The sequence below is a fragment of the Apiospora phragmitis genome (genome assembly GCF_038363925.1).
Source record: "Apiospora phragmitis strain CBS 135458 chromosome Unknown utg000011l:1.0-3236445.0:1.0-3240683.0, whole genome shotgun sequence".
In the NCBI taxonomy this organism is placed as follows: domain Eukaryota; kingdom Fungi; phylum Ascomycota; class Sordariomycetes; order Amphisphaeriales; family Apiosporaceae; genus Apiospora; species Apiospora phragmitis.
In genome coordinates this window covers 678,686-702,228 of record NW_027117411.1, presented here as the reverse complement: position 1 = coordinate 702,228, position 23,543 = coordinate 678,686, and the positions used below count along the sequence as shown (strand labels likewise).

Sequence of the window (23,543 nt, the reverse complement as noted above, 5' to 3'; positions counted from 1 at the left end):
AGCCCCAGCCTGCCCAACTCCGGCAGTATCGAGAGGACACCGCCTGCTAGACCATGGAGCTCGTGCGCCGTCTGAATGGATTCCTCCGGTACCTAGGGCTTCGGCGGTCCAGCTACTGGGACAAGCCGGCCCTCCTGGATGAATGGCTCGAGTCGCCTCTGAAGGCTATGGTCGTCCGGCTATACTGCATCTCTTCTATGGCTGCGCGGCAATCCCATCAGGCCGCCACGCAATCGGCCTCCTATCAAAGTGGTCTGTCTGTCGGACACGCATGGTCAGGTTGTACCTAACGTCCCTCCTGGAGACCTCCTGATCCACGCCGGCGACTTGACCCAAGGAGGCACTGCGGCCGAGATACAGGCACAGCTTGATTGGCTTGATACGCTGCCTCACACACACAAGGTCTTGATTTCCGGAAACCACGACCGCTACTTCGACATCAAAACGCGACATGACGAAGACACCCTCACCCACGCCCGTCTCGACTTCAAGCGCATCCATTACCTTGAGCGCAAGTCGGTCACCTTGAGTTTCAAAGGCCAACGTCGATTGAATATATTTGGTGCTCCGGATATTATCGGGCCCACTGGCACCTCCTCAACCAACGCGTTTCAGTACGATGCTGGCCACCACCCGTGGCGAGAGGCAGTCCCAAGGAATACGGACGTCCTCATCACACATGGGCCACCAGTGAGATAATTCCTTATCCCATCACTAATCATATTACCCTTTGCTTATTCAATCACTAATTGGTTTACAGAGGCACCATCTTGACCTTAATCTCGGTTGCTCGGGACTGCTCCGCGACGGCTGGCGTGTGAAGCCAAAGCTTCATGTTTTCGGGCACATACATTGCAGCCGCGGCACACAATCCGTCTTCTGGGACAGCTGCCAGTTGGGATACGAGAACTTCCTCTCACGGAAGATGCGCGGACCCCTCCTGGGACATGGTTCCTAATGCCCAATGGCTTGATGTTGTTAATATCATCATATTTGGCATCAGCAGTATCATATGGAAATGGTTGATGTTAGGGGGCCATTCAGAAGGTGGTATGTTGATCAATGCTGCGTGTCAAGAGGGAAACAAGGGGAGACTCAGCAAGAAGACACCCATCACTATTGAACTATAGACAAAATTAGGAGACGCTCCACGGTTTATATTATTCGAGCAGATACGAAAATCCGACTCGTTGTTCCACTGGTAAATCTTCCATTGCCCCAGGACCTACCAAACACAATGTCCACGCATAACGCTTTTGGATAGTAATTATGGAATGGCACTGCAATTCTTGATTTCTGGATTATTCAACCATCGTCATGTTCGAGCCCATACCCGTCTCGACAGTCTTGTTCCTTGGCGGCGACGGCGGCGGCATACCAGCCTGGGCAGCCGGAGCAGGCGCAGGACCACAGCCTGCCATAGCCTATCGCAGGTGCAGAAAAGTGCGGCGTTAGCACTCGCTTCACACTCTATACTACTCAAGAAGGGGCGGATCGGGCGGGCGAGGGGTTTGACTTACGTCCATCAAGTTCTGCATGTTGGCCATGATGCCTCCAGCAAAGTCGCCGGCCAGAGTCTGTAGGGTCTTGTTGTCCTGGGCAGGATTCCCAGACAGGCTCATGGACAGGTTCAACTCGTCAAGCTGCGCATTAGCGACCTGTGGTGAGCGCGAAATGATGATGTCAGCTTCCATCCCTCTTCCCCTTTCTTCGTGGTCTCTTTCTCAAGTGTGGCTCAAGAAATACAGGGCGGCATGATTGGATGGCAACTCACCTTGGCGAGTCCGGCTGTGGCCTTGTTACCGCGCGGCGTGATGGCCTGGTTCATCTGGCGAATCTGGATGCCGTTGTTGACGAACGTGAGGAGGTCGTCCTTGGCAGCGGCGAAGGCGTTGGCGTCCATGGGGTTCTTGCTCATGATCGCCTGCAGCTTCACGACCGAGGCCTGCTCCTGCTTCTGGTCCTCGATGTTGAGATTGATGCCGTTGGCCAGGATGAGCGCCTGCTCGCACCCGGGCGTCGACATCCCTTGTCCGAGGGCGCCGGAGGAGAGCATCGCTCCGAGGAGCAGGGCAATGGAGACGGTTAGTCGGGCCATCTTCGTGTGTGGTGTAATGTAATAGGTAATAGGCAATATAAGGGTTTTTAGGTACGACTGAGTAAGGAACGAATGTCTCGTTAAATGAGTGGCTAGAGAGAGGGGACAGAACCGGCCTGTGATAGAACGAGGTCTCGCTTAGACTCAGGTGAAGAAAAAAGAAGGTCGAGCCTAGAGCATGATTACACAAGTAGGATATAGAAAGAAGATCTCTCTGCTTTCCACGCCAAGTCTTCACGTCCGATCCGTTGCTTTTATATACAACCAGAGTCCGGCGACCATCATGCCGGCGACCATCCGTCTCTTCGTGCCTGGCTAGCTGAACTGTAATAAGCTATGATACTCAGCTGTTAGCCAATGGCATGGGAGCTGGACATCCTGCGTAGCTGCGACGCTACTTTATGCAGCTTTGGGGTTTTAGCCAAACATGGCCAGAACCCTAAATTTGTCCCATCATCCCATGTCTTTTCGGGGTCGGCTCAGATATCGTTGGGCACAGACAGACTCGCGATGTCCTCTTTCAGCGGCGTGTATCGAAGCAGAACCTACGACGTAGCAATAGGGACGTCGATTGATACTCTGCGGGTTTCATCTGTCTAGTTACTCTCATCGTAAATACAGACAGCAAAGGTCCAGACCCTTTTTCTTCAGCTGGCTTGCCAGGCAGCCTTCGCAAAAGGGTACCCTTCTGAGTAACAAGCAGAAGATTCACTCGGATGAAAATTTTCCCTACCGGAAACCCCTTAACAGCACTTCCTCCGTTGAAACTACAATACCGAGAATCGCGAAGGAAAGGACGGCACAGTTTGTCGACTGCCTGCGTTCCATTCATTAACAGAGAAAAGTAAAAGTAAAATTTGATGAGTACAACTAGAAAATACAGGAAGGCTAAGTATGAAATGGACCCGATAAGCGAGTACGTGAAGGTGACATGGCGGTTCGTTCGTCCCAACATTGAAATGCTTCCCCAAACAACCCCGTTTCTGGAGCTACCCAGCCCCCTACCTATTTTCCGACAAGCACAGCTCGGGGAGTGCCGAGCCATCAGTTCATCTAACACGAAATTTGAGGCATTTATGCAATGCTCCCGGCGATCTCCCCTCCCTTCTTTTACCGGTATCGTACAAGTTTCGTCCTCCCTGCCCTTACAAATCTTCCACATGAAAAAATGAAACCTTACCTATGCTTAAAACCTGTTTCTACAAAAGGAACACGGCGCCGAGCAGCGCCAGCGATAATATCATACCAGTGACACCGACGATGTCGTCCCCGAACGCGCTCGACGCACCGGCCATGACCGGGAACTGCATCGTCGGCGACACGCCACCGGCAGTGCCGTTCGTGTCGTTGGAGCTTATGAGCCTGCTGATGGTGCTGTTGCTGCCGAGCATGACGGGCATCACAGGAGCGACGGCGATCTCCGTGACCACCACGTCGGGCGCGGCGGCCGTCGCCACGCCCAGCGGTACCGTCAAGGTGACGGCGTTAACCCCTCTCAGCCCGCACGCGGCGCATGTCTCGGTGTAGGTGGTCATAGGTATCAAGGCCGCTCCTGCTGGTGCTGCCTGCGCTGTTCCGTTCCGGTTTCCGTTCCAAAACGGTCCTCAGGCCTCCTCCTGTCACCATTGCCGCAGCCACTGCCTCAGTGGGAACGGACGACTTGGTGCCGTTGCTGCACGTGGTGATGTTCATGGTGGTACAGTAGGCGACGGCCACAAGCTGCGCTGGGTTAGTCGCACACACCGTCGTGTAAGTCATCGTGACCGCGGTCGTTATGGTGATATTGCCACCCCCACCCCCACCAGTGGCACTGGCACCACCACCACCGTTGCTGCCTGTTACGGTGCTGTTACGGCCAGCGCCAGGCGAAGAGCCACCCATGGCCGGGGCACCCGCCGGTGGCGGGGTGCCAGCCAGGTTACCGTAGACGGTAAGAAGTATATTGGCCGGCGCAGCGCGGCGGGTTAGAGGCCGCAAGGCCGGAACTATGCTATTGTCTATCGTCATGGTGGAGTTGGACGGGGGCATTCTGGTGCCCTTGACGAGACCACCGCAGCTCTCGTTAGGGTTGCCCGGACAAGCACGGTCGCACTGCGCGTTCTCTACCGCGGAGGCGTCGCCGAGATTATCTGCATAGCAAGTGCTGCATATAGTCGCCGTTAGCGGCCATTCTCAACGTATGGATGTAACCCTTGGGAGGAAGGGGAAGGGGTGAGACTCACGTTGCGAACACACCAGAATACTTGCGCCCAGCACAGCTGGCGACGCAGGCCTCGTTGTCCATAGTGGCGAAGTCGGCAGCGGCAGATCATGTCGGATAGCCCGAGCTGGACCCAAAGCACACGAGCAGCGTGTACCCGTTGAGCATAGCTGGATCGCTCACGCCTCCCCCGCTCTTTGTAGGTGCTGACGAGGGCGTCGCCGTGGTCAACATGATGGTACGTGTATTGCTTGGTGATGGCAACGCCGTCGTGTCTACGCTTGGGAGGCTCGTGGCAATCGAAATGGCGTTTAGGAGGGCTGTTGAGAAGGTGGCACTAGTCGTGCTTGAAGGCTTCGGGGAATCAGGTTTCTGGTAAACATCGATGTAGTTGATGTCCCAGAAGCTATGATATAGCCTATCGTCAGTCATGATGCGCCATACTGGGCCCTTCTGGGAAGATCACTTACGCGCCGAGGAAAGCCTCCGGGTTGGTGGCGACGAATTCCTTACACGTTGGGGCGAGAGTGTTGCACTTGTCGGCAACGCCCCAAACATTTCCGGCATGGTCACCACATAGGTTCTAAGCAAGAATGAGCTCTCATGCATCGGGTTTGAAGTAGACGCAGGATATGACTTACGGTATTAATTACAAGACTCATGTTGAAGAAGAAGGAATCAGCATCGCACCCCGAGCCGCCGAAGAGCGCCTGGGGAGGCCCCCATGAGGCCGGATCGGGATTTGTCAGGGGCGCATAAGCAATGTCGCTAGGAATGTTGGACCGTGGGAGATGCCATATTTTCAGGCCGGCCGAGTCCCACTCGAGAGCGTAAATACCGCCTCCTTCAGCATTGAAGCTGTCGCCGTACGCTGTGGCATCGGAGACCGGGGAAGCGTAGTTGCAACCGATGTTTCCGGACTGAGTGCTAGTGTTTTAGTCACAGTGCCCTGCATACGAGTAAGGGGTATCTTACACCAGGCTCGCAATCGGTCGGTCCTTGTTGGCCGGTAAATCCAGTGTTGGGTAACTGGCACCCGGGAAGTCTTGTATAGCTGTCAGCATTGCTATTTTCATTCGCTGGAAGTTAATTCGTACGCATGGACAGAAATCAGATTCCTCGACGCCGTGTTGGCTCGGTCGAGTATATCCAGTTCTCCGCCAAGGGCCACTTTGCGCCGTTTTGATCGTTGTTGAATGCCCAGACTAGGAAACGCCACTCAGCATGTCTCCTCACGAAGGGATCGTCGTTATTGGCTTACAAGCAGGCCAAACAACTCTCTCGTAGTCATCTCGACTACTCTCACTCACTTGACAAAGCCATTGCTCGGATCCTTCCCCGCGAAAATGCTGAAGCCGTCAAGCAGCGCCTGGCCCGCATAATGGGTCGCAAGTGCGCACGCCATTTTACGATTCTAATCAAGAATCGGTATTTGTAAAAGAGTGGCTAAAAACAGAAAAAATACTACTACATCCAGAAGAACAGAGAGTGACAAACCTTTCGGTCAGAGAAAAGAGTGAAACGAAGTAAGGAGTGGCTGAGCCGGACGTTGAACGCACGAAGACATGGAACACACAGCTGAAGAGAGAAAGAGAACCAGAACTCCCACCAGACGAGGAGGATTCCAAGGCCGGGGTTTTCTCTATATCTTCTTGTTTACTTCTCGTACATTCACTTTCCGACTTCACTATAACTGCATGTCTGACGCGAGTTGAGGAATTCCAGAGAAGAGATTTCTCGCTAAGAGCTCTGGGAGCTCGCAGAGAAGAATGCAAATTAGACCCAAGCTGCCAGCTCGTTCCGTCGAAGCCGTCACGTTGATGGCGTTGAGACATCTAGCCCCTGGCAGCCCGCACTATTGCAATCCGATCCAGGGATGAAATGCAATAAGCCCGCTAGGCTTTCCACTCATGCTGTGCGTGAGGGTGTTTGCCAGTGGAAGAGGTAAAATCAAACCCCATATCATTGCTTGTTGTTATCCTGGCACAAGAGACTACCCGTGGCTTCGTGAGATACAACCTCTATACTGTTGTTGGCATTGGAGTATCGTCGTACTAGTATATACTAGTATATCGTGGGTATGCATTATGTGATCGAGTCAACTTCTAGCTAAGCTCAGAGATGACTTCTTTAACCTCTAAGCTTCCACAAGCCGTTTGACGACAGCATACCGAGCGACCAGAGATGTATATCCGCACGTCTGCAGCCGCACCACCCTCACTTACCCAGAAATCATATGCCACTCTATGTATCTCGAAGTTTGGCCATAAGCAAGTATTACAATGAGAGACGTTGAAGGAATCGGAATAAATTTGTTACGCTGCACGCCGGCTATACCCTTAGATACCAACACGCTAAATTGGCTCTGTTACCAACTTACCACGAGTTCCTCAAAACTTCGATATTCTGGAAATCCATGTTTTGGCTGGAAGAAGGAATGGAATGTCTTACAGTAAGAAATCCAGATTAGAGTGCGGAATACCCGAAGGTTCTGCTTGCTCTCCATGACAACAGGCACTCTTTAAGAAATCGATCAAATTCATTAAGAGATCAATTCAAGCAACGTCATTGTGCAACCTGTGGACTGGCATGTGAATGTGGCTTCTGCAATTACATAAGTCAAGCACTTCTCCAACGCCAAGTTCTAGCATCGATCTGTCCCTCTCCCAGGCGGACACATGGGACGTCCATGAGTGGGCAGAGTGGGTAAAGCCACGGCTATTTTACCTCGGCTGGAGGGGCGCTGGGGCGGGCTTGGTTTCCCCAGCTGCAAAGTTGGGGAAGCGGTACAACACACCTGGAACTAAATCCTACATGTACCCCGGCAGACCGGACATTGATGACAGACTGACAGTCCTACCAAGTACAGAGATGGATGGATGTGCTGAGACAGAAAAGGGGAGTCCAAACTGTTGGCAAAGCCGACTAGAACGATGGGAAAAGGCCACATGATCCCATCTCGAGGCAGTCCGCTCTGCTTAGCAACCCGCCTGTACGACGTAGTAGTCCCATTGATCCGCCATCCCAGACCGACCAGCTCTTGGCCCGCGATTCATAAAAGACGAGTACAAACATATGCCAGCGGACATTTAGGCCGACTAGTGGTAAAGAAATAACCTAGGCTCATGCTTGTGAAGAGAGAAGAGGCGAGGCACTTGACCACCACCACCACCACCACCACATTCTGTAACCTGCGTGCTGCATTCACTCGGCTTACCCGCCGTCGTTTCCACTTCGCAACCCACCCCCAGCTTAAGCCGCCTGTAGATCAGGTGTCGCGACTCTCTTCCTCTTTCGATTTCGACCACTTCTCCCTTCTCCTTTTCCTATTCACGAGCCAATTGACATGTTTGCTTCTCTGGTAAAGAGTCGGGCTCAAGCTACCGCACTCAGATCAACCGCGAGACAGCAACTTCGAACCCCAAAGGTGTGTAGAAGCTATATCCCTTGATCTTGCTATATCCTGCCGCTGCTGTCACCTTTGGACCTCGGCTGTTTATATGCAAGCAACCCTTTTAAAAAGCCCCCAAACAACATAAGGAAAAGCACCCAAGACTGACGAGTATACGTTATTCCTGCATTCACAGAGCAACATAGTTCTAATGGCGCCGGCCGCGAAACGGGGCAATAGCTCCCTGCCAGCTGGTAAGTAAAGTCGCATGTTCTCTGAGCTGTCAACAACAAGGTTGGCTTACCCTGCGGCGACCAGCCCCCACTAACTGTGCTGCAGGCTATGTAGAAGACAAGTCAAAAGGACCGATGCTACGGTTTCAAGACTCCTTACCGCGCCTCCCCGTCCCGACGCTCGAAGAGACCTCTGCACGCTACCTCAAGTCGCTCAACCCGCTGTTGAGCTCCGACGAGCTCGCCAGCAGCAAGAAGGCCGTCGAGGAGTTTGTAAAGCCCGGTGGTGTGGGTCGCAAGCTGCAGGAGAAGCTGGTCGCCAAGCGCGAGGACCCTGATGTGCGGAATTGGATCTATGAGTGGTGGAACGAGGCTGCCTATCTGGCCTACCGGGACCCCGTTGTGCCCTATGTCAGCTACTTCTACTCCCACCGAGACGACCGTCGGCGGCGCAACCCGGCCAAGCGAGCGGCAGCTATAACGACGGCAGCTCTGGAGTTCAAGAAGCAGGTCTACTGTGGCACGCTCGAGCCCGAATACATGAAGAAACTGCCCATCTGTATGGACAGCTACAAGTGGATGTTCAATGCCAGCCGTGTGGTTGCGAAACCTGCCGACTACCCTGTCAAATACGATGCAAGCACCCACAAGCACATCATCGCCATGCGGAAAAATCAGCTCTTCAAGATTTCGCACGAGGTGGATGGCCAGCAGCTGAACACGTCAGAGCTTGAGGCGCAGTTTGCCCGCGTATACGAGTTAGCAGCACGGCAACCGGCCGTTGGAGCGCTCACTTCCGAGAACCGTGACGTCTGGACTGACGCTCGGGAGATCCTTCTCAAGGCTTCGCCCAAGAACAAGGCTGCGCTGGAGGCTGTCGAGTCGGCCGCCTTCGTTGTCTGCCTGGACGATGCGGCCCCGGTTACCCTGAGAGGAGCGAGCGCATGCCTACTGGCACGGCGATGGCAAGAACAGGTGGTATGACAAGCCTCTGCAGTTCATCGTGAACGACAACGGCACATCCGGTTTCATGGGAGAGCACAGTATGATGGACGGCACACCCACGCACCGCCTGAACGACTATGTAAATGACGTCATTTTCAACAACAAGCTCGACTTCAGCAACCCCTCGGTGCGGTCTAACCTCCCGGAGCCGGCTGCTGTGAACTTCGAGATCACCAAGGAGGTGCAGGCCGAAATCGAGCGGGCCGAGAAGGACTTCAACACAGTCATCGGTTCGCACGAACTCGCCGTCCAGGCCTACCAAGGCTACGGCAAGGGTCTGATCAAGAAGTTCAAGTGCTCGCCCGACGCATATGTGCAGATGGTCATCCAGCTGGCCTACCACAAGATGTACGGCAAGAACCGGCCCACGTACGAGTCGGCGGCGACGCGCCGCTTCCAGCTGGGCCGCACGGAGACGTGCCGCTCGGTCTCAGAGGACAGCGTGGCCTTCTGCGCCAGCATGGCCGACGCGTCGGCCGAGGACCAGACGCGCATCGACCTCTTCCGCAAGGCCGTCAACAGCCACATCGAGTACATCAGCGCGGCGTCGGACGGCAAGGGTGTGACCGCCACCTGTTCGGCCTCAAGAAGCTCCTCGAGCCCGGCGAGGAGGTCCCCGCCATCTACAAGGACCCGGCCTACGGCTACTCGAGCTCCTGGTACTTGAGCACCAGCCAGCTGAGTTCGGAGTTCTTCAACGGGTACGGCTGGAGCCAAGTCATTGATGGAGGCTTCGGCATCGCCTACATGATTAACGAGAACAGGTAAGCTCTCCCCCCTTCACCTATTGCGCATGTTCATAGCTAACTAGTTATCTTACAGCATCAACTTCAACATTGTCTCCAAGGGTCTTGGTAGCCAGAAGATGAGCTACTATCTCAATGAGGCCGCTGGTGATATTCGCGACCTCATGACCCAAACCCTCGAGGCCCCCAAGGCTAAGCTGTAGAGTACGGTCCGTATTGATAGAACGACCAGCCGAGACATAAGTGGAATACAGGCCGTCGTACGTGCAGATCCAGAGCGAGGACAGATGTGGCTGGGATCGTGTCTCTTCCAATACATATTTTCTCTGTAGATTTGCATTTTACTATAGACAGCCTTCAGACATGCAGTATCATTGCCGGTGTTTGGTTGGCCACAGAGCTCTCTCTCAGACTCGATATTTTACTTGGGCAATTAGGCAGCCATTTGAGAAATGGTTGAGATGTAATATTGCGATTGCTCTCTATACAATACAATACACTACTAGTCTTTTCGAATGCAAAATATCCCTATGCTGGAACGCTTGTAAGTGGAAGCGTAAGGCTCGTAAAGTCACCCGTTGACGCCGTCTGCATTCATCCTACACCGACCCGACGCCGTTACTTCATCCAGCGTGCTCAACAATCTCGTTGACCAGCTGGCCCTTCTTCTCGTCGAAGTAATGGCACATCTGGCTGGGCAGGGCACCTCCTTGTAGTCGTCCTCGTCGTTATCGAGAATGTTCAGGTTGATGCCGGCGCTCTTGCTGCTGAAGATGCGGGTCGCCGTGCTCTCCCTGCTCAGGTAGACGGTGGCGCCGTCCATCTGGTCCATCATGACGGTGGGTATGACGCCCATGACCTGCAGGGCGAAGTTGGATGACTTGACGACGTCGACGGTGGAAACGAGGCTGTCCACCACGATCGAAAGCCTCTGGGTGTTCTCCACGGTCACGGCGTTGGCCTTGCCCTTGATGATGACGGTGGTGTGATTACACTTGGAGATAAGAATCGAGTGGTTAATGGAGGCATCAATTGTGATGGGCTCGGGATGCCTCTCGTAGTTTTCCTAGCATCATCGTTAGCGTATTCCGCCCCTCGTGGCGGCGCATTTTGAGAGCGGACTTACAATCAACCACTTGTTTCCGTCCAGCTCCTTCTTCGGGGGCTTCTTCACCCGCATGCTCTCCGGCTTGGGCTTCTTCCCGGGCGCGGGACTCTTTCCGCGACCGGACGCTTCACGGTCGGGGACGATCGACGCGGCTCTCAGGGACGGGTTCTTGTGCGTCATCTCCGATCGGTCCACCTTGCGCAGGCCCTTGGTCACGTCTGAGCCCTTATTAATTTCACTAAACACGGCACCCAGACTAGCCCCAGAGGCAGGCTCCGCTGATCTGCCCTCCTCCTTGATCGACAGGACCGGCGGTGGGCCAGGGGGGGGGGGCGGCGGGGCGCCACTTGCGGCAGGAGGGGGGGGCGGAGGAGCTGTAGAGGAGCTGGCGGCCCCTGGGTTCGGTACGCTCTTTGCGACTTCCGCGGCGGGCAGACCCTTGGGGTTCCACGGGATGCCGCTAGGGAAGTACTGCTTGACGTACTCGGTCAGGTCCTTGAAGACCTGGTAGAAAGCTTGGATCCATGCGACCTGAGCAGCGTCCTTCTCCTTGTACTCCTTGAGGACTCGGTTTCCGAAGAACTGAGCAGACCCGAGCGATTCCTCGACGTGTTTGTAGGGACGGTTGTCGACGGTGACCCAAGCCAGAACCATGATACCCTCCGCGACGGCGCTAAGCTGGCTGAAGACGGGAGAGCCGCGGTTCGACTCCTTGATGTTGCCGACGGCCATCAAGGCCTCGTTGATGGGCTTCAGCAGGTCCTGGTATACGGCCATTTCCGAGCCAGAGAAATCGGGCTTCTTCGCCTTTGTCAGACGGAGGAGGAAGCGGCGCTGTTGCGTGAAACCTTCCAGCACTTTCGCGGCCTGCTCGGCAATGAGGCCGCCCAGCTTGTTACTGGCCTGTACATACCGGTCGACGGATTGGGAGATGAAGATATCGAAGTCCTCGATCGACTCGGGGAGAGGCTCCTCCACCACGGTTTGCAGGGCAGGAGAGGCGGCGGCTGAGGCCGGTGTCGGTGCTGGGCTGCCAGCGGTCGGGGAGGCGAGGGTATGGGACAGAGCCGGCACAGCTTGGGGCAGCTCAATGGTAGAGGTGGCGATGTCTTCTAAGCGAGCGGTCGCAGCTTCAAGCCTGTTGTTGAGTTGAGTATACCACGTCTTCCAATCTTCGGGCACGAGCAGGGGCATTGCGACGGTGTGTTCACTTGGGCAGCAATGGGGGAGGGTAGAGTAGGGATCCGAGGGGCAGAACGTACCGCTTGATGAGGGTTGTGAGGTTATGCATGTTGTTGGTGGCCATGGTGGCAGCTACGGGCGCAATGTGGATTGCGACAGATGGTAGGTTTTATATGGTTGGTAGTGAACCGGAAGCTGCGAAGTTGGTGGCAGACACGGACAAGGAGTGGAAAAGAAGTCGTCCCCTGTTCGGCGGAGCCAGCCTAGCAACTAGCTGTTTAGGAGGCGACCGACCACGCAATCTGCGCAATAGGGGATCTTGCTAAAACGCGAAGGGCCTATTTTTCCGAAACGATGCAAGCCAGACGAAGGAAACGGAGCTTCAAGCAACAAGGGAATCAGTAAATGCAATATGCAATGCAATGGCTTGCGACGGGACAGTAGTATATAAAGTTGAGTTGCCGATCAGACGACGACAATAGAAATCCGGCAGCCTGGCGTTACAGCGTATCTGACAGCCTGGGCAGCTTGCGCGGATGGGATGTTAAGGACGCTTGGAGCACCCCTGCATTAGAGCCGTTGGGGCAAGGAGCTGCCTGGGAAGCAAGCTACGGCGCTGTAGCTTCAAATAAGCAGTGCCCCGCCCATTTGAAGGAGCGCTGGAAACATGGGATAATGCAATAATCGTGCAATGTCATTCTACCCTACCCGACCTTCCATGCGATCTGGTTGATATTCAAAGTCTCCTAAGGTGAACAGGCAAGACAGGGTACTGACCGGAAACTTTTGATGTCGATTTACTTAGCTAAAACTGAGCAAGCCCATTGGGGTATATCATTGTAAGTAAGCCTCCACGCTCTATTGGTCTAGAGGCATTGGAAGACATCTCCATCTTCATCTTTGCTAGATGTTGATTTCTTTTCTCAAGATAGAAAGAAAACACAGCTGGATTGATTAATCGCCGCTGCTGTTAGAACCAACAACAACCACTACTACTGCAAGCAGCCAATGCAGGCAGCCTACCAGTCTGCCGGTCAGAGCTTCACCGATGCAGCCTTGTCTCACAATTGATACCTAAGACTGCCTAGGTATCGATTCCATGCATGCATGTCAAAACTGACCGACATCCAACTTTGCATCCCACCATCTTTCTCAATCCCGCTCTGGCTTTCCTGTAGGGCTCGGCCTGCATTCTCCGGATACAAGATCTGCCGGTGTGGCTGGCTGCCTGCCTTTTTGGCCAAGCCCTACTCGTCCTTGCGTGACGAAACCCGGGTGGGAGGGGATACACCATGGACACCGCTGCAGACATCCCGGAGGGGGCCGACGTCAAAACTGCCGAAGTCAAGTCACAGGAATAGAATTTGTGACCATGGGCATGTTCATCATAGGTAAGGCTTTCTTCATCGCATTCCAGCTCGAGTCTGCCCTCTTTTGGCCAACCACGCGTCCTGTTCATTTCACATCCTAGATTGGCCATTGGGGAACCGCCCAATTCCATGATAGGTATTGCAATGCCATCCGGTAAAGAAAATACAAGTATGGAGAGTTTTCGTTCCAGACTTGTAATGTTACCCCCATGTATTGATGTTATGCCGTCAACACGTTGAAGCCCACAAGCTCCGCTTCAACATTCTTCAATACTTCCTAATATGGGGACTACATGCCTGTCTACGTAGCATATGCTGACACATTCCTAGACGATATCGAGTATCTGCCCCCCAACACCGCTCAAAAAAGATGTAATCGGCGGCGCAGGCACGTACTCGGCCCTGGGGGCACGGCTCTTGTCCCCTCCACCGCTCTCCACCTCGGTCGGGTGGATCGTCGACAAGGGCTCGGACTTCCCAACTGCCCTGACCGACCTCATTGAGAGCTGGGAAACCGCAGCCTTGATGCGGGAAACACCAGATCGCTTGACCACTCGCGGCTGGAATGGATACGACGAACATCAGAACCGCGGGTTCCGTTACCTGACTCCCAAGAAACGCATTACTGCCGAGGACCTTACACCGGAATTGCTCGCCTCACGTTCTTTTCACATGGTATGTTCACCAACGCGCTGCCAGGAGCTCGTGAGGGGAATCAGGGAGCGGCGGGCCGACTTGACCACACCGGACGGCAATAACTTGCCGAAACCCGTTTTCGTATGGGAGCCGGTCCCTGATTTGTGTACCCCAACGAGCTGCTGAACTGCACAAACACCCTCCCTCTTGTGGATGTATGTAGCCCAAACCACTCAGAACTTGCCGGCTTCATGGGGGACGATGGTCTAGACCCGGAAACGGGCGAGATCAGTACGGCCTCTGTCGAACGTGCTTGTGAGCAGCTCCTGGGGTCCATGCCTCTGCAGTCCTTTTCCCTGGTGGTGAGAGCGGGTGAAAAGGGCTGCTATCTCGCCAAGAATGGTGGTCGGAAACGTACGAAACGGTCGGGGAACTCTGGAAAGCGCAAGAAGCCGTCCGCCATGCTACACGGCAGCTTGCAGCACGATACGGATATGGAGGCTTTGTTCGCTGGCTTGCTGCAAGATCCCGAGGGCATGGTGGCAGATGAAGAAATTGAGGTCGACCCCGGCATAGAACGCTGGGTACCTGCATATCACACCAACAAGGAGAAGGTTGTCGACCCCACAGGTGGTGGAAACACTTTCCTGGGCGGTCTCGCGGTGGCTCTTGCGCGAGGAAAGGGCCTCGAGGAAGCTGCGGTGTGGGGTAGTGTAGCGGCTAGTTTTGCCATCGAACAGGTCGGGCCACCGGACCTTGGTAGAGACGATGATGGGAATGAGACCTGGAACGGTGTTCGGGTGGACGATAGGTTCGAGGAGTTTAAGAGCCGGCTAGCTTTTGGCTAAGTTGGCGCGTACGCCTTCTCGCTACGAAAGGGCCATGGTGCTTCTGGATATCTCCCATAGACTACCGGACAGCTAGGGAGGCCAAGTCCGGGATAGAGCGATGGAAAATGGTCATAAGGTTCTAGTAAGGTAATATGCTAGCGGCAGGACGCAATTTGCACCAGTCTGAATACAATTTAAGCACCCCAGGGGCTTAGTTGATCTCTCTAATAGCCTGCCTATATTCATCGTCCCGAAGCGTTGCTTGCTGTGCCAATTACAAGAAGCTGCATTTCATCTTGTGACCCTTGGGATATCATTCCTCCTGAGCCTGGGGACTAAGCACGGCAAAGGGGTTGAGTGCTAGTGAACGCGGTGGCATCTGTCGGCTAGACTGTCCCTTCTTCTGGTTGCTCGGTGTGGTCTTATTCTTGGAAGAGGTCTTGAACTCGAACTCTGGTATGTCGAGCATCTTGGAGATGACGGAGAGGAATCCAGTCCGCTGGATCCGAGACAGCTGGCCAAAGATTGACTCCGCCGTCGGCCAGTCCGTGATCAGCGGCAGGTTCGAGAGCCGCTGCTGCAGCTTCTCCTGGGCCCCGGACAGGGGCGGGTCGGCGAGGGCTGACACGATGTCGAGGACCTGCTTGAGCATCCGCAGGAGTAGAGCGAGGCCTGGACCTGGGCTATGAAGTGCAGCACGTCCCAGCCGTACTCCCCGGGCAGCTGCTGCTCTCCCTTGGTCTTGTCCTGGAAGAGAGTGGCGGCCTCGCCCATGACCTGGACCGACAGCGCGTGCCGGCCGTTGGTCGTGGACCAATCGACGTCCTGGTAGACGGCGAGGGCGAGCCACAGCAGCTCGCGGCCCGGCAGGCCCTGCTCGATCTGCTCGAGGGCCGCGAGGAGCTGCGCGCAGCCGCTCTCCGTCTCGGCGGGGCTGGGCAGGCTGACCTGGCGCCCGCCGGTCGAGCTCTCGAGCGTGCGGTACTCGATGACGAAGTCGTCGCGCCGTGGCGGCGGCTGCAAGCCGCGAGGCTCCTTCTTCTTCTGCTGCGCGATGGCGTAGCATAGCTGCCGTACTGGCTCGCTGGTGGTCCAGGAGCTCTTCCGCGCGTTGTCCTCTACCATGACGGGGAGGAACATGGAGATCTTGTCGGGGCCCCGAGGTAGACCGGCGGTGGCGGCGGGGCCCGTTGAAGGAAAGGTATCAGCTCCAGTCTCCAAGTCGATGTTGAGGGACTGGACGACGAGTTCGGATATCCTTGGATCTAAGTAGGTAAGGAGAGAGATGACTGGGTGGTCGGCGGATATGTACTCTTGCGGAACAAGGTGTTCTTCCAAGAATTTCTGGTAGTTCTCCTTTATTACGTCTTCAGTGGTGTCATTGGCTTTGGCAAAGTGCAGCGCCTCGTCTAGGCCGGTATGTCGCGTTGTCATTTCGAAGGCCAGTCGGGGTATGCCGCCACTATCTCGAAGACTGAGTTGTTCTGCCAGTTGCCGCGCCGAATAGGTAAGCGCGAACAGCTCCGTCTCGTCGGGCTCCGGTCTTGCGCCGATCTCCCAGAAGAAGGCCACGGACCCGTGCGGACCGAGGTCCTCCATGAGCAGGTCGGAGTCGCTCGTCAACACGATGCCGCCGTTCTGCCGGATGTCTTCGGCGCAGTAGGTGTCGGCTTCGCCGGGTACGACTTGCACCAGGTCCCGCCATGCCTTCGAGTTCCGCACCGACTCGGCCACGGCGGGCACGAGGAATGGGTGTTTGGGGAACCGCTGCGTCGAGCCGGTGCCGGCCCGGCCCAGATCCGCTAGCGTGATAGTCGAGCTGAAGGACGTGTTGCCTCTCGGCCTGCTCACGCCGGACGACATATATGAGGAGGCTTCCGTCATCGTCTTGGTCGACCTGATCAGCCGTCCTCTCCGTGTGGCCCATTTTCTCGGCGGCAGAAAGCCGTCAAAGTAGATCTTCCTCCTGGAAAGAATTCGTTCTTTTAGCGCGCGCAAATGCAAACACACACTGCAAGCCAAGACAGGAGGTACATGGACCAAAGCAGAAGGAATGACCAGGAGTAAGACTTACACTATGACTTTGCCGGCATGGAGCAGGTTCAGCCAGTTAACGAAACCCTCGGCCAACACGGAATACGGTACATGGCCTAGGGCAGCGCTTTCCAGCGACTGGTGGCTCATAACGGCCTCCCATATTCGGTGGACAAGCGCGGGGCCATCGATCACGACGCTCTGCCTGCTCAACGTAGTGGGCTTCCCATACGGCTGCAGGGCTGCCGAGAGACCTGGGATGCCCATAGTACTACTGCGTATGCCCCTATGCACCCCGTTTCGAAATCCCAATTCTTTTATGGGTGCTTATTACAATGCCTTGGTGCTAAGCCATGGTGTGTAGGAACTGCGTTGCCAAGTTTTTTTATTAGATACGTATATTGTACTCAATGACCAGAAACACAGGATATATGTGCCTGTGACTTGCCTGTGACTTACATGCTCGGGTGGTTAGTTGTGCCGACAAGAGGGAGACGACGACTGAGCTGTACATGTAGGTAGGCCATAATAAACGAGCCTAGTTTCAATTGGGTCATAGGCGGGCATTATGCAATTATGTGGGTTAACTACTAGTCCACTAGGGCCAATCCGAGGTCGGGGTTCACGTTGATGTCTTATCCTTCTACCTACAACAGACGCATTCCTCTTTTCTTCTACCTAACCTAACCTTTTGTTCAATGTTGTTTGTCTACAGCAACCAGCTTCTCCAATACACATCGTGTATCATGAGAAGGCCGAAACGCTGAGTTTGATTGCCCAATGATTCTGGGTCAAGCTTTGATGAACTCTTGTTGATCATCGATAACCCATACTTTTCCCCCCTTTTTCCCTACCCCTCGGCTAAGGAACAAACGACTGGCCGTGCTCCTTTGACCCACACGAAGTTTTTCTTTCCTTCATCTAGACCTCGTCTACCGCCGCCCTTAAATTTTCTTCCTCACTCTCTTAAAGATGCGCAACACACTTGTCTTCTCGGGCACTTCGTGTCCGGCGCTCTCTGGCAAAATATGTGAGAACTTGGGCTTGACACCGGCTTCGGCCGACCTGTCCCAATTCTCAAATGTACGTCTTGAGCTCCTTGCCGAGTAGTCTCTCCTACGTCTCCTGCTCTCGCTGACAATGGCTTCTTGTCCCAGGGAGAAACAAGCGTACGGATCTTGACGAGCGTTCGAGAGAAGGATGTGTTTGTTGTGCAGTCGGGAAGCCCCAAAATCAACGACACAATCATGGAGCTGCTCATCATGATTTCAGCATGCAAGGGCGGCTCCGCGAACAAGGTCACAGGTAAGCTACCCGCCATGTCCAGACTTGCTCTTTTGGAGCTTGCCCACAGATCAGGCTGGCTAATGATTGAGCCCTGCAGCTGTCCTGCCCTACTTCCCGTACAGTCGACAGTCCAAGAAGAAGTCTCATCGAGGCGCCATCACGGCCAGAATGCTCGCCAATCTGATGCACGTAGCTGGCGTCAAGCACGTCATCACGATTGACCTACACGCTTCTCAGATGCAAGGCTTCTTCAAATGCCCTGTCGATAATCTCCACGCCGAGCCTCTGATAGCCCGCTGGATACGCATGAACGTATCCAATTGGAAGGAGGCCGTTGTCGTCTCCAAGAATGCTGGCGGCACCAAGCGAGTCACGTCACTGGCCGATGCTCTTAAGCTGAATTTTGGCATTGTTACCACGGATCGCAAGCGGGCTGGTGCCAACATGACGGTCAGCATGATCATGAACCATCTCGATGGCTTCGACCGACCCGCTCCTCTCACTAACGGCACCAACCGGCTGTCACGAGCTATGTCGAGTGATGAAGCCGAGACAAGTCAGTCCAACGATGCGGACAGTACTCCTCCCCGATCATCGCGAGTCATAGCCGATGCGCAAGTATCTCCTCGGCGTTCTAATGGTCCGCCGCTCATGCGCACGAGAACGGTCAAGCCCCGACTCCGGCCTCGCCCATCGATGAGTTGAATGAGGAGGAGAGCCAGAATTTCAACGACGTGCGAGCCCAGGTCGTGACTCATGGCCGTTTGGTACAAGGGCATATTGTGCCTGATGACTACCCTTTCGGCCAATCAGTCAGATGCTGGAGGGGAAGGTAGCCAGCATTCTGAAAAGACCGAGGCTGATGACCCCATGGCCATGTCTCATGCGTCGTCATACTTCGCACCGGAGCCGCATGCTCTAGGTGGATCGGGCGATGCTGACGTCTCATCCGACGAAGAAGATGAGAAGTTGAAGGACCCCAGTATGGAACACATGATTACTCTAGTGGGCGATGTCAAGGATCGACCAGTCTTCATTGTCGACGACATGATTGATAAGCCTGGTTCCTGGATCGCCGCGGCTGAGACGGTGGTTAAGCGAGGTCACGCCAACAAGGTGTACTGCATGGCAACACATGGTGTCTTTGGTGGCGACTGTCTTGAGCAACTCCAAGCCTGCGAGTGCATCGATCAGATCATCGTCACCAACAGCTTCCCCATCAGTGAGGACAAAGCCAAGAACACGAGTAAGTTGGTTATTCTCGACCTTTCCTTCTTACTTTCCGAGGCCATTCGAAGGAACCACTACGGCGAATCCATTTCGCCGCTGTTCCAGCACATTGCAGACTGAGCTCTTGGGCTGTCAATGAGTTGCAACAAGACATGGTCTTGGCAGCTTCTTGTATAACTTTATGTGATTCCATGAACGACTATGACACAACTTTGCGAGGCGTTTCGTGAGGCTTAAAATGTGGCCCAACTACGAGGATATGGACTAGGGCACTAGATTATGACCCAATCAGATACCATATGACCTTCTGGTGAGGTACGTTCATGTGCAGAATCATGACAACGTGATCTTATGTTATCGCAACCCCTTATTCCCTCCCCCCAACGGTGCTCTCCTTCGGGAGAGCCAGGGCTGTGTTCCCTCTAGGACGAGCTTCTGAACGGAACGTTGGTAGATCAATTATTCTTAAGCGACTAAAGAAGGCCCATCATTCCGATCACAGATCACGTCCTTCGGGGCGATGAGTGATGGGCAAGAGAAATCCTCGCATATCCTGATAAAGCAAGCTTCTATTTGGCCGGCAACTAGATCACGTCGCAGGGCTTCCTCTGGTATCGAAATATCCATATAGTGTCCGATCCTGAGGACTACATCAATAAACCATCCTACTGAACGCTGAAAATTCCCAACGTCTTGTTTCCGCACATCGCCTCCAAGAGATCGATAAAATGGCCACGGCCGATCCTCATGGTCTGCCAACCGTAGCGCTGCCTGTTGCAAGTCTTTTATCATCAGACGTGTTGATGGCATTAATTCACCCATCATCCAGCACCTTTTGCTGGGCACCGCCGCGACGTGCCCTCCTCCCCAGTCAATCAAGGCCTAGGGTTGCTACCTAGATAGTGTCGAAGCTCTTGGATATTACAACCGTGCAGTCGAGGGACAGGCGGCAAGACGGTCGAGGAGAACTCCTTCCTCCAGGGATGTTCCCACGTCTGCTTAGCCGAGATGGTCTTGGGCGCGTTGATATACTTTGCCGTTGCGTCCACAGTGATGCGCGGGTACTTGAACTCCCAGGCGTCGTACTCGTTCGGCGTCATCGGTTGGAAGTGGCAGCCGCCGGTGAAGCAGAGGAGGATGTGGCGGCTGTTGTAGACACCACGGACGTTGGTCTCGGTGGCTACTCCGTTTTCCATCGTGAAGATGACGACGCAGATGTTGTACAGATCGGCCGTGATCTGGCTGACGACGGCGGGTGTCCAGGCATGCGCGAGATGTAGGAGTTGCCATATGTTCGCCTTGAATGTCACGCCGTCGACCGAAGAGGTGTCGAAGAAACGGCCGTTCAGGTGCTCGCGGTAGAGATTGTATCTTGGGTGCTGCGGGTTCGTCAACACATGGTGCAGGTATTCCAGGTGCTCGGCCTTGACGACGTTCCAATGCTCGTCGCTGCCATACAGGCAGAACGAAACACTGCGCCAGTAGCAGTCTCCATCGGGCTCATCAGGCGGGTTGTTGCGGTGCACAATGAATTCGATGTCCTCGACGAGTGGGAACCCCTTGTATAGTTGGTACGATCCGCGCTTCGTCCAATTTGATTTGATGGCCTCTTTGTCGTCCATGGGGGCTGTGTTACCCCATGATGATGATTCCTGAAGGATACTCGTAGCTCGAGAGATGGGGTCTGTCCAGTGCTTCGATCCGATTTCGAGCAAATATTCTCGTTTACGGAGACGAAGACCAACCATAGGTGATGGGAATTCGCCGACACCATTTTGCCTATCCTGGTATCGAAGTAACTCGGACGAGCGAGTTGAGCTGGTGGTTCCCTGAATGCCGTAAAACTCGACATTCTCAACACCTCCTTCGTAACCATCCAACTCATCTGCACCTCCGAGGCCGCCCATGTTTCCGTAGGCAAAGTCACTGCCAAACCTTGAGCCTCCAGTCCGCCAATTATCACCATTGGTCTCCACCATCGAAACATCGTCGTCATCATCGTCTACCAATGAGACTACCTTGGAATTGGATGTCCTCGGTGTACTGAAGCGATTGCTATTCTGAGTTCTGCTGGGCGACGGGAGATAGGAAGGTTTTCTGATTCTTGAAGCGGAAGGAGTGTTTGTTTGTTTCTCACGCAGGCGACACTTGATTGTGATGACGTTGGTGGAGGGTACGAAAGGTGTAGCGCGACGAATGTATTTGAGGTCATTCTTGAAGACCTCATCGGCCGAAGGAAATGTCTTGGGGATAGGGTCGGTCTGGACGCTGGCGTCGGATACCGATCGCTCCGTCTGAGTCGCAGCTGCTTCGAAAGCTGAGGCGGGAGTTTGGATCGCAGTGGTGGTACCTGGAACGACATCCGTTTGGGTTTCCAAAGATCTCACCAGCTTGATAACCTTTCGGGTATTAGTGGCAGCATCAACACCCTCGGTCTTAGCATTATGTACCGTGGGCTCAGGCAAGTAGAAAGTCGATGCGGTGACCTCGGACTGTAGGTACTCGAATACCTCGGGAGTCAGCCAGCCCTCGTTTGCGGTCTTGATCTGGGCCAATGTAGCTTTGAGTTTTTCTTGCAGCTTGTCGAGATCGTCTTCTTCCCCAGTCTTGACCTCGATAACATCTCGCACCGGGGACTCGTTCTCCTTCTCGCAAGTCAGGCGTTCCTGCTCAAGGCGACAATACTCTTCGGCAGAGGGCACCCTGTCATCGCTAACTTCGCTTAGTGGACTGCTAGAGCCGGTAGCAGGAGCAGCAATAGCGTCGTGAGTGGTGTCATCATGGTCAACGTCAGCAGCATAGTTGGAATCCTTTCCAGAGCATTGGCGGCGCTTGTAGTAAGGTGATCTGCTGAGCAACTGGGTCTCGTCAAACTTGCGCTTGGTGCCTACCGGTGAAGAGCCCTGGGAGGTTTCTGAGGCCATATTGACCTGGTGGTTTTCACAGATATGTTGGTTTGTGTGTCAATTGGGGAAGAGGCGAAATACGTGGTAGTGCCAATACGTGACGGGTTTCATTCCAAGTTGGCCCGCAACTTAGAAAAAGGAGACAGTGAGATGTGATGTGTGCAAATCCAGTTTGCAAGAGAGTGCAGGGTAGAGTTGTATTCGGGATGATGGAGGCAAGCAGTGAATGCAAGAAGGAATCAAGTTGCAAGGCAGCGATCAGTTTACTTTCCATTTCTCCCAAGGTTGAATAGGCGAGCGATCGCCTAATTCTGTTTGGTTGACTGATTATTCTCCTGAACTGAGGTTTGGATTGTCTTCACGAACTTCAATTCGCAACATGCAGATCCATTCAACCCCATGTCACCTGTTTCCCCCCTTCAAAGCAGAAGAAGAGGGGAGATTGATCAGATAGTTCAATGATCAATGTGCAAATTGATATCTATCATTGTCTGGCTAAGGACTACCTTATCAGATTGGATGGGGGCTCCTTCCTCAACCACACTTGTCCATGCCACTGCTGATTCTAACCGGACTCCCCATATGAATCGGTCACTATGAGTGAGTTATATGCAATGTATCCAAGTCCTCAAGTATGTGACATTGTCACTTTCTGTCAATCCTCTCATTCCTCAACAGTGTTTGCAGTTGTGCCTCCAGAGGCATTGTCCCATTCACCTACTCCCTGCAGGCTACATTGGGTACTTACCTACCTACCTTCAGTATTAGACAATGATCCTTTATCCTCTCATCAGAGCAATATCTAGAAACACCATATTTCCCAATACCTGCTTGAACTGAATGCTACCTAATTCGATTTGCGTTGTCCGTAGTCTTGTTGTAGGGAATCGCATCTTACAATTCCGTCACTCCAGGGCTGGAACGAGTCCGCCATGTATAACGGTACTACACCAATTATATTTGAACATAATACTTCCTTAATCTACTTACAAACTTGGTACATCTTTTTCCTCTCTGCCAACAGACACAGAGGTTGTGAGCAATGGTACATAGACGCAAGCATCACTTTGACAACCGAGTAAAAGCTTCCCGCATGAAAGCGACACCCTTTTCACCAGCCGCCCTACTGGTAACTAACTGCATAAAGTAGGAAGTAAAATAAAATAGCGATGAATTGAATTCGGCCTCAATTCGCAAGGCCAAGTCAAGTGTCCAGTCTCTTTGGATTAGGCCAAGATGCAATTTTGGCGTCAGCCCAAGCCACTGCAGCCGATGAGAAACACTTGC

The 23,543-nt window shown here is 53.9% G+C and overlaps 11 protein-coding genes across 11 annotated transcripts; 4 read left to right on the top strand and 7 right to left on the bottom strand.

Moving 5' to 3' along the window:
* Positions 1 to 53: 53 nt before the first annotated feature.
* Positions 54 to 958, top strand: PG994_013047 (calcineurin-like phosphoesterase; the record flags this gene model as incomplete). Its single annotated transcript, XM_066864456.1, has 3 exons — positions 54 to 252; positions 305 to 690; positions 761 to 958. The coding sequence occupies 3 exons, from the start codon at positions 54 to 56 to the stop codon at positions 956 to 958; spliced, it is 783 nt and encodes a 260-aa protein (XP_066709417.1).
* A 343-nt stretch (positions 959 to 1,301) lies between these two features.
* Positions 1,302 to 2,098, bottom strand: PG994_013046 (uncharacterized protein; the record flags this gene model as incomplete). Its single annotated transcript, XM_066864455.1, has 3 exons — positions 1,302 to 1,424; positions 1,521 to 1,658; positions 1,775 to 2,098. 3 exons carry the CDS (start codon positions 2,096 to 2,098, stop codon positions 1,302 to 1,304), a joined length of 585 nt encoding a protein of 194 aa, XP_066709416.1.
* Positions 2,099 to 3,297: 1,199 nt separating this feature from the next.
* On the bottom strand, positions 3,298 to 4,382 carry PG994_013045 (GPI anchored endo-1-3(4)-beta-glucanase; the record flags this gene model as incomplete). Its single annotated transcript, XM_066864454.1, has 3 exons — positions 3,298 to 3,663; positions 3,722 to 4,241; positions 4,321 to 4,382. 3 exons carry the CDS (start codon positions 4,380 to 4,382, stop codon positions 3,298 to 3,300), a joined length of 948 nt encoding a protein of 315 aa, XP_066709415.1.
* Positions 4,383 to 4,406: 24 nt separating this feature from the next.
* On the bottom strand, positions 4,407 to 4,730 carry PG994_013044 (Endo-1-3(4)-beta-glucanase; the record flags this gene model as incomplete). Its single annotated transcript, XM_066864453.1, has 1 exon — positions 4,407 to 4,730. The coding sequence occupies one exon, from the start codon at positions 4,728 to 4,730 to the stop codon at positions 4,407 to 4,409; it is 324 nt and encodes a 107-aa protein (XP_066709414.1).
* Positions 4,731 to 5,370: 640 nt separating this feature from the next.
* PG994_013043 (uncharacterized protein) lies at positions 5,371 to 5,703 on the bottom strand (the record flags this gene model as incomplete). Its single annotated transcript, XM_066864452.1, has 2 exons — positions 5,371 to 5,503; positions 5,609 to 5,703. 2 exons carry the CDS (start codon positions 5,701 to 5,703, stop codon positions 5,371 to 5,373), a joined length of 228 nt encoding a protein of 75 aa, XP_066709413.1.
* A 1,941-nt stretch (positions 5,704 to 7,644) lies between these two features.
* On the top strand, positions 7,645 to 9,876 carry PG994_013042 (putative carnitine O-acetyltransferase precursor; the record flags this gene model as incomplete). The annotated part of the gene is given in 6 exon segments (XM_066864451.1): positions 7,645 to 7,725; positions 7,886 to 7,943; positions 8,029 to 8,900; positions 8,920 to 9,489; positions 9,519 to 9,691; positions 9,750 to 9,876. 6 exon segments carry the CDS (start codon positions 7,645 to 7,647, stop codon positions 9,874 to 9,876), a joined length of 1,881 nt encoding a protein of 626 aa, XP_066709412.1.
* Positions 9,877 to 10,244: 368 nt separating this feature from the next.
* PG994_013041 (adenylyl cyclase-associated protein) lies at positions 10,245 to 12,087 on the bottom strand (the record flags this gene model as incomplete). The annotated part of the gene is made up of 3 exons (XM_066864450.1): positions 10,245 to 10,739; positions 10,800 to 11,919; positions 12,044 to 12,087. 3 exons carry the CDS (start codon positions 12,085 to 12,087, stop codon positions 10,245 to 10,247), a joined length of 1,659 nt encoding a protein of 552 aa, XP_066709411.1.
* A 1,168-nt stretch (positions 12,088 to 13,255) lies between these two features.
* Positions 13,256 to 14,817, top strand: PG994_013040 (PfkB family carbohydrate kinase; the record flags this gene model as incomplete). Its single annotated transcript, XM_066864449.1, has 4 exons — positions 13,256 to 13,306; positions 13,664 to 14,008; positions 14,033 to 14,110; positions 14,149 to 14,817. The coding sequence occupies 4 exons, from the start codon at positions 13,256 to 13,258 to the stop codon at positions 14,815 to 14,817; spliced, it is 1,143 nt and encodes a 380-aa protein (XP_066709410.1).
* Positions 14,818 to 15,112: 295 nt separating this feature from the next.
* PG994_013039 (uncharacterized protein) lies at positions 15,113 to 17,100 on the bottom strand (the record flags this gene model as incomplete). Its single annotated transcript, XM_066864448.1, has 3 exons — positions 15,113 to 15,439; positions 15,478 to 16,765; positions 16,874 to 17,100. 3 exons carry the CDS (start codon positions 17,098 to 17,100, stop codon positions 15,113 to 15,115), a joined length of 1,842 nt encoding a protein of 613 aa, XP_066709409.1.
* Positions 17,101 to 17,805: 705 nt separating this feature from the next.
* Positions 17,806 to 19,470, top strand: PG994_013038 (uncharacterized protein; the record flags this gene model as incomplete). The annotated part of the gene is made up of 5 exons (XM_066864447.1): positions 17,806 to 17,916; positions 17,991 to 18,138; positions 18,218 to 18,738; positions 18,783 to 18,866; positions 18,934 to 19,470. 5 exons carry the CDS (start codon positions 17,806 to 17,808, stop codon positions 19,468 to 19,470), a joined length of 1,401 nt encoding a protein of 466 aa, XP_066709408.1.
* A 755-nt stretch (positions 19,471 to 20,225) lies between these two features.
* PG994_013037 (uncharacterized protein) lies at positions 20,226 to 22,274 on the bottom strand (the record flags this gene model as incomplete). The annotated part of the gene is made up of 1 exon (XM_066864446.1): positions 20,226 to 22,274. The coding sequence occupies one exon, from the start codon at positions 22,272 to 22,274 to the stop codon at positions 20,226 to 20,228; it is 2,049 nt and encodes a 682-aa protein (XP_066709407.1).
* Positions 22,275 to 23,543: the final 1,269 nt, after the last annotated feature.